Below are 14,185 nucleotides of genomic sequence, written 5' to 3'. Positions count from 1 at the left end.
GAGATAAGGGTCTCTCCTTGGGTGGGCATCTCCCACTTGGTCTCAACTTGAATGGCAGCAGAGCCATCTTCAAAGGACCAGCCATATGAAACCTGCCACCAGTTTGCTTTTGCAAAGCCCTGGAAACACAGCAGGAATTGGAGGAATGGTTATTCAGCATGTATTTCTGTATATGCCAAAGGAAGGGAACCTGATGGAGCAAGGAAGGGACTGCACAGGATCCAACAGGGAGAGCCCTAAAGTCTTCAGGGGGTTTGTGGTGCAAATAAATACACCAGAGATCCCAGTGCCAAAGGTACATGGAAAAGCTAGGAACGCTGGCAAACCTGGGAGGGTGAGACAGGAGTAATCCCCAGTGGAGCTGCAAGCGCGTTTCTTCTTACCCCATCGATACTCCAGATTTACACTGGAGGAGAAAGTCAGAGCAGACTCTGACACAAGAGATGGAAAGGAAAACAAAAGCCAAGTCTCACTGGCGAAAAAGGCAAGTACCGACATGCACACTTCTACCTGGTGAGAGAAGCAGGACATCCACGCTGGAAAAGATGTGCTTCACTGCAGCTCTGTGCTCAATTCTAACACATAAAACCAGGAGTGACACCAGTGAGGGTAGGGTAAGAGGATTAAATGAAGGATGAAATGGGAACACAAACTGCAACCCAGAAACTGAATTACAGAGTTTCTGATGCGAGAGAAAAGGCACCCTTCGTTGCTAGAAATAATCTGCTTTCCAGGTAAAGCAAGAACTTGGTGCTGGGAAGCCCAGAAGTGGTTCTCTCTCTTCTAGTACCAGCCTTTGATTTAAAGCTGAACAAACCACAGATGAACAGTTAGGTTCTTAATCCTGGGATTAATTTTTAGCCATCAAACGTTTAATAACCTGAATTCCCCATTACTGGAGCTAAGAAGCCAGAACATGTTAAACTGATTGATGCTCTGCACGTTGCAAACTCAATCCCAGGCAGGTATGTGAGGGTAGCTGGGGCAGTGAGGCTCAGACAGCAGAAAGATGTCAAGCAGTGGCAATACTTAGGACTTAAACCAGGTTAAACCCAAAGCCAGCAAGGCCTAGGACAAATCTGGGAAGGAGAAATCAAGCTACTAAGTAGGCTGGTCCTTTCTGAGCCTTTCTCCTTTCAAGGTTAAAATCCCAGATGGTGATTTTTGCCCCAAGCAGGAGACAGGCAGGATGGCACCGAGCCGGGGAGGGCAGGCGCAGGGTGCTCTCCATCCCAGGCAGGCTGGAGCATGAGTGTGGGGAAGCTAGAACCGATCTAAGGCAGATGTTGCCTCCAGAGACTGCAGCCACGCTCTGTTATTACATAGTCTCTGCTTTCCTGGCTTCTCAGGTAGTGCCTGGGGCAGATATTTAGTCTTGCCTTGTTTTCCTCATTCCCTAGTAAACAATTTCTGGCAGGTATGGTTGTTATTGGTGTCATATGGGCAGGACACTGTTGTTAGCAGGGAGAGAGAGGGATGAGGATGCAGAAGTCTCCATCAAACAGACAAGGTGGCAGCCACAGGGGAGAGCAACAAATGTGCCCACTTAACTGCAGCTTCACCCCCTTGGTCGCTGCGTGGTGGTGTTCCGTCTACACGGCCACCAACAGCTCTGCTCTCCAGCTCTCCCTGACACGTGCAAACCTTGAGTAGAAGCTCATCTGTGCTGTGTCCCCACCATCCCCTTTAACAGACAGCTGCTCATCTGAGCTCTCACAACAAATCAATTAACATTTCCAGCAAGTGCCATACAAACCTTCCTGAGGACAAACTCCAGCTCAAGGGCCTGGTAGGCTGGATTCACGGATACCTGAAGAGGGAGAGGCAAGAAAGTTGATCAGAGTTACCCTTGCCTTGAAACCCCTCTCCCCTAACACATATTCCAACAGAGAAGTTCTCCCAGGGACAAGCCACACTCAAAGCTTTTCCTCCAACAGGCAGAACTGAGAGCTCACCAGAACAGGGATTTCACATTCACCAGAAATCCTGTGTTTGCATGAAAGAAAACAACGAAAAAGAGAAGAGTTTATGAGAGGACACATAATCAAAACAGAGTCTCAGGAACAGAAACCCCAGCTCCTGTCTCACAGGCAGACATTCAGTTCATTAAACCAAAGACTCAAAACTCCAGTGCAAGTCAGGTTTCTTGATGGAGAGCCATGAAAACACCAGCTCTCTCCTGCCCAGCTCTCCACAGAAGCAGCATTAGCTGCTGGAGCCGAGTTCACCATCAGGCTCATACTGAGCTGTGCTCATCCACCCTCACACTGTGTCTTAGACCCTGGGATCAACCACAACGAAGAAAACAGACCAGCAGACAGGGTGCAGTCCTTACCACGGTGCACCGCCTAAATAAGAGGCATTTTGGTGAACATGCTGGGTCATACTATCAAATGAAAATTGGCTTTTGAGGATATGCAGCTTGGACTAGACTCTTAAGTGGAGCATTTGCACTGAAGCAATACAGACCCTATTTAGGAGGGATCTAAATAGCTGGTGACTGTTTAGGACAGCAGCATGCTACATAAAAATGGTCCTATTTATATTTATTAAATGTATATACATTTATATACCTTATATTTTATATATAATGTATATGTTATTTATATACCGTATATAAAATGTATTATATACTTCTAAATGGTCCTATTTATAAAAGCACATCTCCTTCCACCATCAGCCGCTGCAAGCAAGGTCACAGCAGTCCATTTCTTGCTGCTCCTTCCTCTGCAGTCTGCTTCCCTACACAGCAGAGGGCAAAGATGCACGGGGCTGCACAGATGTTGTTTAAATACTCAATTCAGTTAAGCATGGGTAAGAGCATGGAAAAAAGAGACAACAAACTTTACTCTCCAGTACCTTCTGTTGCTTTTTTGCCTGTTTCCTTTCCCAACAGACTGCTAAAAACCCAGACACAGCAAACTCCTTACCAGGATGATTCCTGCCTGGACAGTTGCAAACTGCATGAGAACCCACTCATATTTATTGGGACCCCACATCCCCAGCCGGTCTCCCTTCTTCAGGCCAAGAGCCAGAAGCCCAGCCGACATGCGGTCCACCTGTAAAATACAAGTGCCTGAGGATCACACACAGGATGCAGTGGGGAGTATTTGTCTCCAGGCGCTGCCTTCTGGGCAAAAAGCATCGTCTTTGCAACTGGAATTGGACAGAATGTACCTCTTCTGCACAGCCTGCCTGCTACTGCCGCAGCAGCATCCTCCGAGCCAGTGCGTGGACCAGCCCCTGCTTAGCGGGTTGACTGAAAGCATAAAAATAACAAGTGTGGAACAATACAGCAAAGCAGGGGGGAAACCAAACCAGGAAATTATGTACAAACAGTTGCAAATTCTTGCCCAAAGTCTAGTTAACATCTAGCTCCTCATCAACTCAGCTTAGGGCTCAGCCTTACCCACACGCTGGGCCCATCTGCACTGCTGGATCTGCCTCTGTCCCAGCACATCGCTTGCTTCTAACAAGGCTCGGGTGAAGAAAACTGTATCGAGTGATTTTTGGCCAGTTTGGGGTTCCTATCCTCATTAAATTGAATTCAACCACTCTATTAACATGACTACTTTATTTTGCAAGATGGTAAGTAAGCATGCATCTGGTGTGCAGATGGATGTGTAAATATTCTGAGGTGTCCAGGAAAGTTGTTATAGGTTTTTTTTTATGTTCTCAAATGAATTTATGAAATCTACCTTGTAGGAGAATTTAGTTCTGAATTACAGCCTACTTTTTAAAATTACAGTGAACACAGCTAATCTCGTTTATCTGAATGGATGTAACCAAAATGCTAGTAAATCTGAAAAAAAAAAGCCCAAACAATTCTTCCTATCCCAGACCATATCATACATTTCACAGAAACTTTCCAGGTAGTTAGCCTTGAAATATTGCCCTGCCATTCAGAAGACACATAAACATGTATTTGTATGCAATACACACGCATACACATGCATAGATACACCCACACGCATTTTTGGAATTGTTATTAGGACCTGCTCCTTGACTTTGCTCACTTGCCTTTGTGCTTGGACTAGAAACCTCCACGCGCTCAGGACCTCTGACAGTCAGACCGAGTGACTAATACAAGAGCTGCGGGCTGCTCCAGTGGAGAAAAACACTGTGGCTCAGCCCACAACACATCAGATAAGGGTAATCATTTTTAATTATGAAAGTTCATTCTGGGATATTCAGTAAGCATTTTACACGGGCTGCCTTCCCCCTTTGATCTCGAGACCCTCAGGAGGATGGAGGCAGTGCATGCCCAGCGGTGTGTGCTGGGGAGGTGCACTTGCCCCCTGCTCAGGGCCAGGATGAGGACCCACATATAACATGCCTTGCTCCTGAGCTGAGCAATGAAACCATTTCCCATTTCTCCATCATGCCTGCTGCTGCCCTCATCCACCCGCCTGAACCCTCTGAAGGGTGAGCCAGGCACTCACCTCCTCCTTGAACTGAGCAAATGTCTTCCGAACTCCATCTCGGCAGAAGACCAAGGCGTCGCGATCAGGAAAGCGCTCAACGGTCTCATCCAGGCACTGGCCCACGGTTTTGGTGAGAAGGGGGATGTCTGTGGTCCCCTGGATATAGCTGTTGGTCACCCTGTGGGAGGCAGAGGGCCTCCCTGTGTGCAGGGCACTGTGAGGGGGAAAAAAAAAAAAAAAAAAGGTATTTTTTATTATAACCCATCAATACAATTCTCCCCATCTGAAAGGATTATCAACCTGCGGACAGTACCAGGAGTACCCGATGCACATCCCTGCCCCAGTGAGAACCACAGGCAGCTGCTTCAGTGGGTCAAGACAAGGAAGACCTTCCTCCAAAAGGACCTGTGTGCAGCAGCCCAGGGGCACTGGGCAGGTGGGTGGCCTCAGCAATCCCACTGCACCCACCCAGACCTGCCCACACCAGTGGGCAGCACAGGCAGAGCCCACATCCCTCCACTGAAAACCAGGGTCCTGCCAACTGATGGGGAAGGAGCCTGCAACAGCCCTGCGGGCCGGGCACAGCCTGGTCCTACAGTCATTCACCTGGGGTGAAAACTACCTGGATATTTTGGGATGTATGGATAGAGTATGGGCTCTGCAGTTTACTGAGAGATGGCAACTGGGTTTGGCCTTACTGCGACATTAAAAAGTGCAAATAACTTGGAAGGAACACAATCCAGTCTGTAGTGCAATTCCTCCAACTGGCTTCTCTCTGCTGGAAAGAGCAGATGACTGAGAAAAAGGAAGTTAAAATTAGTCAGAGATCCACCTCCAAACACGGTCTGTGGAGAAGAGCCTAATTCTGCAGAACAGAAACTGTTTAGAAGAGTTCAAAGAAGCTGAGCTGTAACCAAGAGGCATTTCAGAGCAATGATGTGTGCATGCAATGGTGAGCGGGCTGCACCCGCTTTGCTGTTTCTGCCAGCTAGACTGCAACGAGCTTACAGCATCGGTAAAGTGAGGGGCTACCAGTGAGAGGAGGGGGAAGAAGTGCGGAGGCAATAACAGAGCAGACTCACAGGGTGGGGGAGCCTACACCCATTGCAAACGTGGGAGAGGAGGGGAGGGAGGTGTTTTGGCAGAGCAGCACCCGGGCAGGAATGGCACAACAGGGTCCTCAAGAGGAGCACAGAGACGTTGTGCCAGAGGCCAAGCCGGAGATGAAACATTGTTAGGAGAGGCAGCAGTGAGAAGATGTGGGCAAGGCGGTAGAGAAAAATTTTAAATCATTAAGGCTTTCACTGAGGTCTGATCATCAGTGGAAAAGCAGTGACCTCCCCTTAAAACACAGCTCCTGACCGTCCAAGCGCTGCAGTTCTTGCCCTGATTTCTCTCTCCTCCTCCGAGCCTCACCCTGCCCCAGCAGCCACCCCCTGCCATGCTGTCCTCCTCCCCGGGCATCCCCCCGCTTTCTCTGTGCCTCCTCTTCTTCCCTGCCTCCCTCCATGCTCTTAGCTCTCCATTCCCACCTTAGGAGATGACCAGAAAGGCCAGGGTTAAGTGGCACTTGTGGAGTGCAGAGCTCAGAGGCAATGCCCTGGGTTTGCAGGTTCAGTGTATAATGGAGGGATTCCTGCCCTAGAGAGGAAAACTAGACCAGCCCGAACTCAATTTCCCCCCATTTGTTACAGGATCAATATTCTGCAAAGATTCGGTGCTATTTACCATGACAGATTTGTTTTCCTGCCCATGAGAAACAAAACCCAGCATGAAATTACTTCCTCTGCAGGGCAGAGTTCAGTCTCAAGAGAAGCACAGAAGAAGATTTTCCCTCCCGGGAGGAGTTCTGCTCCGAGAGCTGAGCAAATGACCTGACCCTCTTTCCCCAATGGCTTCTTGGCAGATGGAGCGTTGTGCAACTCCGGCTGATGCTGTGCGGCCATCCTCCTTGCAGAGCTCTTGAGCAACTCCCATCAAGGCTGTAGGGCTGCTGGAGGAGGACTTGGCGGGGGTAAATGCTAAACCAAACTATCTTTCATCGTTTGAAAGCTCCTGGGCAAGGCACATAGATAAACTGGGAGATGAGAGATAGCACTGCGGAACAAAAGCCTTTGTAAATAGAGGTTATGTAAAATAAAGGTTGAAAAAAAACTCTCTCTAACCTAAGGGAAGGATGAATGCTCTTGGGAAAGTGGTAAAAGCCACTGCAGCCACGGCCACTTGCTGTTTGAAACGGCAACTGGAGAAGCCACCGTCCCATCGCCGTAGGGTGATCTCAGACAAGCAGCTCCAGCCGCTCATGCAGGCTGACGAAGAAACCACAGGCTGTTCGTGAAAACGCTCAATGGAGACAACCACACTCGCATCTCCCTAAAGCCAAGTCACCTCCCGTTTCACCTGAGCCTGTCCCTAAACATGGATTTTCTGTTCCAGCTAAGGCACGGTCCAGCTCCCTGCTGGCTCCCGCAGCCTGGGAAGGGCTGGAGCAGCCAGAGAGCAGCTGCAGACCCAGTTGTGCAAGAGCACTTTCCCTGAGCACCACCTCAGGGCTTACTGGGAGCCCAGCAGGCTCAGCACTGGGCTGCAGTGGGAGCAAGTAAACATACAAGCATTTCATGGAATACGTCAGTTCCTCTGGGGATATCACACAAGGAACTAATGGGCCAAAAATTGGGTCCAACACGTTCTTCTACCACATGACTGAAAAAGCAAAAGAACAAAACCTCATCACAAAGAGAGGCAAAGAGCCAAAGGGTTTTGCTGACCTCGAAGGAGCTGGACTTCCACACTAAATGCAAGGTGCAAAGCCAGAGCCTAAGCCAGTTCCACCTCCAGCCTTCATGGCTATGGCTTCCTCCCTGCCTCCACACAGGGGGATGAAAGAGCATCACAGAGCAGTACAACATGTCTATACAAAGCCCTTCACTCCAAAACATCATGCAAATACAGTCAAAGGTCCCAAGCACTCACATCTTCAAATGAAAGCATCAGCAGCTCTGTAATTAGAGCCTAAGATATCTTATGCTCATAACCCAGAGTCGCTAACTCCTCTCAAAGCGCTTGCTCACGTGGTTTCTTTGAATATGTTGAGGAAAGTGAAATCACAGCTGTCATCTAGTTTGAGCTCCCTGAATACTGGTCCGATGTTTGCGTGTGCTTCAGCATTTCTGTATCACTAATCTCCTGGCCATGGCAGAAGTGAAAGATGTGACATAAAACAGAGCAGGCTGCTGGAAGCACTGGGAATCAGGAATGGAAGGAATGGGGCAGATACAAGATACATTTGTTATCAGTAGCATCATGCTGGAAATAACGTAGGGTTGGTCTCCCTCCTGCCTATAGCCAACAGCATGTGTACATATCTGATCTGAAAGAATGTATCAAAAAACCTCTACAAAGAAAGGGTCCAAACAATTTAGAAATAATCTCTTGGTTCAGAAAAGAAGTAATTCCCCCTCCATCTCTTCCTATGAAGCATCTGGTACTGCTAGAGCTAAACCAAGACCAATGGTCTGACGGTCTGGTATTACTGCAGCTCTCATTTCCCTGTGTGACCTGGAGGAGAGCAAATAAAACTCTGCTTCCTCCTGGGTCCCAACATAAACAGTGAAACACTACTCTCGGAGAGCACGTGCCTTCTGTTGGCAACACATTCCAGCAGCAAGACAGCCCGCAGTGCCTGCAAATGAGCCAGGCTCATCGCCAGGCTGCTCCTGCAAACTCCTTAACCCTGGAGTTCAGCAGTGCAACGGAATGGAGAAACATCAGAGACCCAGGGAAAAGGCATCGCCTTCTCATCCCGGGTGAAGGCAGGCAAGGAGCCGAGCCCTGGCAGCCCCAGCAAGCACTCCTGCCGGACGGTGGCCAGCAGAAACAACCAGACTGAAACAAGCACTCTGGACTAATCCTAGGAGCTCTTTGTGTTTATTGCTGAATAGCCCCAGCTAACATTTTATAGCTGTTGATAGAAGACAACCAGCTTCATTTTTCACCTTTAACTCTTCACCAGTCTCTACGGAAATTATCAGAAGGGAAAAGAGACGAATGCAAGATCAGCATAACCTGTCCCCCATGACGAGCACGCAAGCAAGCTCCTGCTTTGCCGCTGCAAAGGACATTGAGCTGAGCTGTGGTGCCATCTCCTCTGCACACAGGGGAACAGCCCTGCCCTCCCAGGGCTTGAGAACCATCCTGGCTGCACTTCACACCCGGAGAGGCTCACCAGCTCCTTTGTCCATGGGCATCTACCAGGAGCTTCACCCCCAAAGTGAGAAGTTTTGGGTCTTTTATATACCACAACTACAATAAAAAGGTGGTGAGAGTTAACCCTGCCCTTACCTCTTCTTTACTCTTTAAAAGAACCCTGCTGACTAACGAGTTAACCAGGTTCTCATTGCTTTTGTTTGTTTTAGGTCAAGAAAGGATCAAGTCCCCACAGCTTCCAGCTTGCTGCTGCAGCAGACTTTTTGGTTACATTTCCCACCGCACCTCCCTCCCCTCCACACTTTTTCTGCCAGAAGGATAAATATTGTTTAACACGAGGAGCAGGATTTAATAAACTTATTTAAAACATTACTAGAAAGAGTTTACTCTTCTCAATACATGGTCTTTTTCTCAAAGCACTTTGTCTCCCTGCCCCTCAGTTTAACTCCTGGGCTGGAGTCCAAGTTGCAGCAAACTCTCTGCCATGCGTCCCTCCTGATCCCGATTCCTAAGTAGAGGTTGCAAAATGGCAGTCTTGGCCCCAGCCACACACGGGCTTCAGCCACGCCGCTCCTGATCTCAGCCCAGCCAAAAAGAAACAGCTAGACACCGAGTGTGGAAAAGCAAATGCTGCTCCCCACGGTTCTTGGGGACTCACTACCTAAGAAGTCCTGCCTCCCAGTGAGCGTTAGGCTCCCAGTATCGGCTAATCCTCCAAAGCCCTTCCCAATGCCAGTTGATTTCCTATTGCTGTTCTTTGCCACAAACTTGCTCCAAGAGGTAGCGCTGAAAAAAAGCGAGGCAAAGACGTGGCTGGACCCCCCCCCCCCCCCCGAACTCCTCAGTGCCCTGGACCTGCAGGCACCCCAGTGCCCCCCCACCACTCAGAGGTCCACACGGCCGCAGGGGGACAGGGACACTGCCCAACAAAGCCCACGAGTCAGAGCACTGAAGGAGGATGGAGAAGCTGTTTGATACATTTTTGTTAATGCTATCAGGATGCAGCTGCTGTACAAATAAAGTTCAGCCCCGGACACAGGCTCACATCCCTCTGCATGCTCCATGGGGCTTGTCACTGCCCCTGGTCCCCTCCCAGGCCAGGGGGGCAGAGCCAGGGGATGAAGCCTGGCTTCGGCCACTTTGGAAGGGTTTACGGAAGCCAAGGGACCACGATGCACACTGAGAGTGGCACCTCCAGCTGAACCTGCCCTCCCGGCGTGTGGCCACCCACCTGGCCAGACACCCACATCGCTCTGTCACTGCCCTATAGCTCCTGTCCTCCACCACACATGGCCCCTAGAGCCCCCATCCCTGTTTCTACAGCCTCCATACCCTACAGCCCCCTCATCTTCTGCTTCCACAGTCCTCCATCCCCTATAAGCTCCCCACCACCTCCCACCCACAGCCCCATCCCCTATAGCCCCCATCCTCTGCCCCCACAGCCCTCTATCCCCTGTAGACCCCATCCCCAGTCCCCACAGCCCTCTATCCCCTAAAGCCCCTGTCCCCAGTCCCCACAGCCCCTCTAGCCCTTCTACCACCCATCCCCAGTCCCCACAGCCCCCTGTCCCCTATAGCCCCCTGACCCCTACAGCCGCCCATCCCTCCATCCCCACACAGCCCCCCCCGGGTCCTACCTGCGCGGCGGAGCCCCTCGCCGCCCCCCCAGCCGGCGCAGGAAGGGCAGCCCGCGGTGAGCCAGCGCTGCCAGCCGCACCGTGGCCATCCCTGCGGCCGCGGCGAGCACCGGGCGCCCGGCCCGGCCCGCCGGTCGATGGGCGGGGGCGGGGCCACGGGGCCCGCCCCGGGGGGCTGCGGTTCCCCTCGGCCCCGGCGCCGGGGGAGGTGCCCGGAGGGAGGGGCGGCGGGGGCTGAGCGGGGACCCCGCGGCTGGCAGCACCCAGCGGGTGCTCAGCTCGGGGCTCATATCCCTCCGCACGCTGCCTGGGGGTCGTCGCTGCCCCCGGTCCCCTCCCAGGCCGGAGGGGGGTGGGGGGTGGGCGGTGCAGAGCCAGGGGATGGAGCTTGGCTTCTGCCGCTTTGCAGGGGGTTTTGGGGGGCCAAGGGACCGCGATAACACTGAGAGTGGTACCTCTAGCTGCACCTGCCCGCTCCCTTCCCGAGCCCCTGCATCCCCACATCTCCCCCCTCCATCATCTCGTTTTTCCAGACTGCTCCATCCGCCTGATCCCAAGCGGCACAACGCCCCGACGCAGCCCCACGCCCTGGCTGAGAGGAGCTTTGGTACAAGGCAACCACCACCACTCGCCCCACTTCTCTCCACCAGCATCGCTGGGTGCCCAAGCCCCGTGAGTCACCAATGCATTTCCAGCCCTACCCATTTAACCAGTTATCAGTTACTGCCTCGCCAACAGCTCCGGGCACTCCCTGCCTGCTGTACCCTGCTGCTCCCGAGGAATTGCAGAGCTACTCCAGAGCCCTGAGATGCCCTCACCAAAGGGCGAAGGCGTGGGCAGGTGCCCAGGCGAGGAGTGCTGTGGTGCTGAGCCCTGCTGAGCGCTCGGCCACGGGAGCAGCACTGCTCCGCTGCAGCTGATGCTGAAGAGGTGACACATGCACCACTCCCCACATAAAATGACTGATGGCTTTTCTGGGTATCGCCTGCAGCGATGGCCAAAAACTCATTAATCCTTGGGAAAAAAGGCTGGGGTATAAATTTGAGCCTGGAAAATGGTCTGTGCCTTTGAAATACCATATAGGCAGTAACGAAACAGTGCTATCAGTGCTGGCCTGAGACATGGCCAGTTTCTGGCTCAGCCGTGGACCTGCTGGGTGATATCTGGGAGGCATTTTGCAGCTCTGCCCAGGAGGAAACTGGAGTTGAGTGTGTCTGGACACTGTGTCTGCACCACGACAAGCGCAAGGGCATCGATATCGGCCTCAGAACGGTGAATCTCAGGCAGCAAAGCCATAAACGTGCTCGTAACACAGCTGCATAGTGAAGCACTGACTGCAACCAGACCTCCAGCGATAGCTACCTGATTTTAGAAGCAGCAAGGATTTTCCCCAACGTGCATCTTGTTCACAATGAGTTTCTTTGGTGGCAGTGGTGACAGTGTTTTCTTTGGTAGGCAAAGGGGCATTTTAGTCTTTGAAATATGAAAAACTGGCGGTGGCCAAAGAGGGGACACCGAGTGAGGCAGACCAAAGATCTTCAGAGGGTCTGGGGATGGTCTCCAGCCCCGGGCCGGCGTGGCCAGCTCACGCCCCCAGGGTCACAGCAAGGATCCTTAGATCAGGATTCGATTGCCAGTATTCATCCCTTGGATGTTCCCTTGGAGGTTCCTCCTCCCTTCTCCTTGCTGGTGGTCTGACAGCCTTCCTCTAGCAGACTGCGCAAATGTGCCCTGTGGTATGGTTTGTCTGTCTCATGGAGGTTTGAAGTCTTTTTGGACGTGCACAGGTACCTCTATTTACATGTCAGTCCCACTAAAATGTGTAGCTAGGTGAGTTTATGCATTTCCACAGACGATGTAAGGCTGTGTGACATTTGTGGCCAGAATTTATCCTTTCACCGATTCAGCACGGCACAGAGCAATTATCTTTGTACTGCAGGAGCTTGGTGTTGTGTAACCACAGAGAAAAATCCCCAGTGCCTGGGATCCAAACCCCCTCACCTTTAATAAACAAAAATAAAGCAGTTTTTCAGTTTGATCTTCCCACATTCCAGTCATTATCCTACAGGGTGAATCCCGGTTAGGTATTAAACCAAGAATTATGCAAAAGTTAATGTGAGCTTCATACTTGGGTACATTTGTTCGAGATTGTCAAAGCAAAGGCAGCCTCAACCGTAACACTTCAGACGCCATCAAGTAAAGCACAATTTCTTTCTAATGAAAATTTTAAAATCTGCCTTTGAGTTAACCACAAATAAGCAGTTTTGTGACTGATCTACACCTTCGTTTCCTTCTCGTGTAAACCAGAAAGAACAGATTTCAGTCTCCGCAGAACTGCAGGGACAAAGGCCTTTTCCAGAGGTGCAGGGGGTCTTACTTGGGTCCCCCCCAAACCCCTCTGGGTTTTGCCCTTGGCAGCAGGACAGTGCCTGGCGCCTCCCAGCTGGGGAAGGGGACTGGGACCAGCTCCCTGTGCCAGTCCCTTGCTGCCTCGGGGTGACACAGGGCTCGGGCAACCTTGGCACGTGTGCTGGGAGATCCAGCAAGGAGCAGCTTCCCCACACCTCCTGGGAACAGGTTTTTTTCCTGGCCCTTCCTCGGCCTCCGAATGTTGTGGTGACACGGTGACATGCTGAGGGACGGGCCCGATTCTTGCATAAGCAGACCTTGCTTTTCCCAAGGGAGGGCTCTCTGATTTCAGCTCACCTTCTGAGGAGCAATAACCTGCCCCGAGAAACTTCCATCACCTCCTGGAGGACAGCGCATCACCCTCAGACAGATTTTGTCCTTTCTATGGAGTGAACCCCCGCCAGCGGGTTTGGGGGCCCGCTGTTCACCCCCCTGCACCCTTGGCTACCGCTGTGCTGGGCGAAGGCAGGTTTCAGGGTGTCGGGAGTTCTACCCACAACCTAAGAACCAGGGGCAGGTGTCCTGCAGGAGCCGGAGCATCCTTGCAAGGTGCTGCACCCCACGGTTTGCACAAGGGCTCGGGGAATTGAAGGTGACTCCTCACCCTCACCCCGTTACTGGGAAATACTGGTGTGGCTGCGCCCCGGGGCTCCTTCTATGGAGCGCTGGATGGAGCCGGGGGCGCACCCAGAACCCCAGCGGGGCCAGCGAGGCTGTCTGCGGGGGGATGTCGCGATGCGACAGCCCGACAGCGGAGCGCGGGGGCCGGGGCAGCGGCGGCCGCAGCGGTAGGGCCGGGTAGGGGCAGCCGGGCGGGCCGGCCCCGCACGGCCGGTTGCTCGCGGCGCGGGAGGCAAACGGCCCACACCCGCCGCGGGGGCCCTTCCCTGGGCGGGGGGGGGCCTTCCCTCAGCGGGGGGAGGGTGTCCTTCCCTCAGCGGGGGGAGGGTGTCCTTCCCTCGGGGGGGTCCCTTCTGTCAGCGGGGGGGGTCCCTTTCCTCGCCAGGGGGAGCGTATCCTTCCCTCAGCGGGGGGAGGGTGTCCTTCCCTCAGCGGGGGGAGGGTGTCCTTCCCTCGGGGGGGTCCCTTCTGTCAGCGGGGGGGTCCCTTTCCTCGCCAGGGGGAGCGTATCCTTCCCTCAGCGGGGGGAGGGTGTCCTTCCCTCAGCGGGGGGAGGGTGTCCTTCCCTCGGGGGGGTCCCTTCTGTCAGCGGGGGGGTCCTTTTCCGCGCCAGGGGGAGCGTATCCTTCCCTCGGCGGGGTGAGGGTGTCCTTCCCTCGGCGGGGGGGGGTCCCTTCCGTCAGCGGGGTGAGGGTGTCCTTCCCTCGGCGGGGGGTCCTTTCCTCGGCGAGGGGTGTGTGTGTCCCTCCCTCGGCAGGGGGAGGGGGGAGGGGGGAGGGGGTCCTTCCCGCGGCGGGGCCTTTTCCCGTGGGAAGACGGCCGGGGGTCTTGGGGCGCTCCGGGCCGCCAGGGGGCGTGCTGGGGCGGGCGGTTGGCGGGGCCCGGTGC

General features: G+C 53.2%; 1 protein-coding gene across 2 annotated transcripts in view; it reads right to left on the bottom strand.

Moving 5' to 3' along the window:
• Positions 1-10,394, bottom strand: part of ACSF2 (acyl-CoA synthetase family member 2) — a 37,549-nt gene extending 27,155 nt beyond the window's left edge. The window contains exons 1-4 of one of the 2 annotated variants that reach the window (XM_040581786.1): positions 10,268-10,394; positions 4,443-4,638; positions 2,931-3,059; positions 1,757-1,810 (exon numbers count right to left, since the gene is read on the bottom strand). In XM_040581786.1, the coding sequence (XP_040437720.1) occupies positions 1,757-1,810; positions 2,931-3,059; positions 4,443-4,638; positions 10,268-10,356 (468 nt within the window). In that variant the 5' untranslated portion in view covers positions 10,357-10,394. The remainder of the gene's footprint in view (positions 1-1,756; positions 1,811-2,930; positions 3,060-4,442; positions 4,639-10,267) is intronic. The other variant, XM_040581787.1, reaches the window with a different exon arrangement.
• Between the last annotated feature and the right edge of the window lie 3,791 nt (positions 10,395-14,185).

The sequence above is a fragment of the Falco naumanni genome, chromosome 1 (assembly GCF_017639655.2).
Source record: "Falco naumanni isolate bFalNau1 chromosome 1, bFalNau1.pat, whole genome shotgun sequence".
Taxonomy (NCBI): domain Eukaryota; kingdom Metazoa; phylum Chordata; class Aves; order Falconiformes; family Falconidae; genus Falco; species Falco naumanni.
This window is presented reverse-complemented; position numbering and strand designations above follow the sequence as displayed.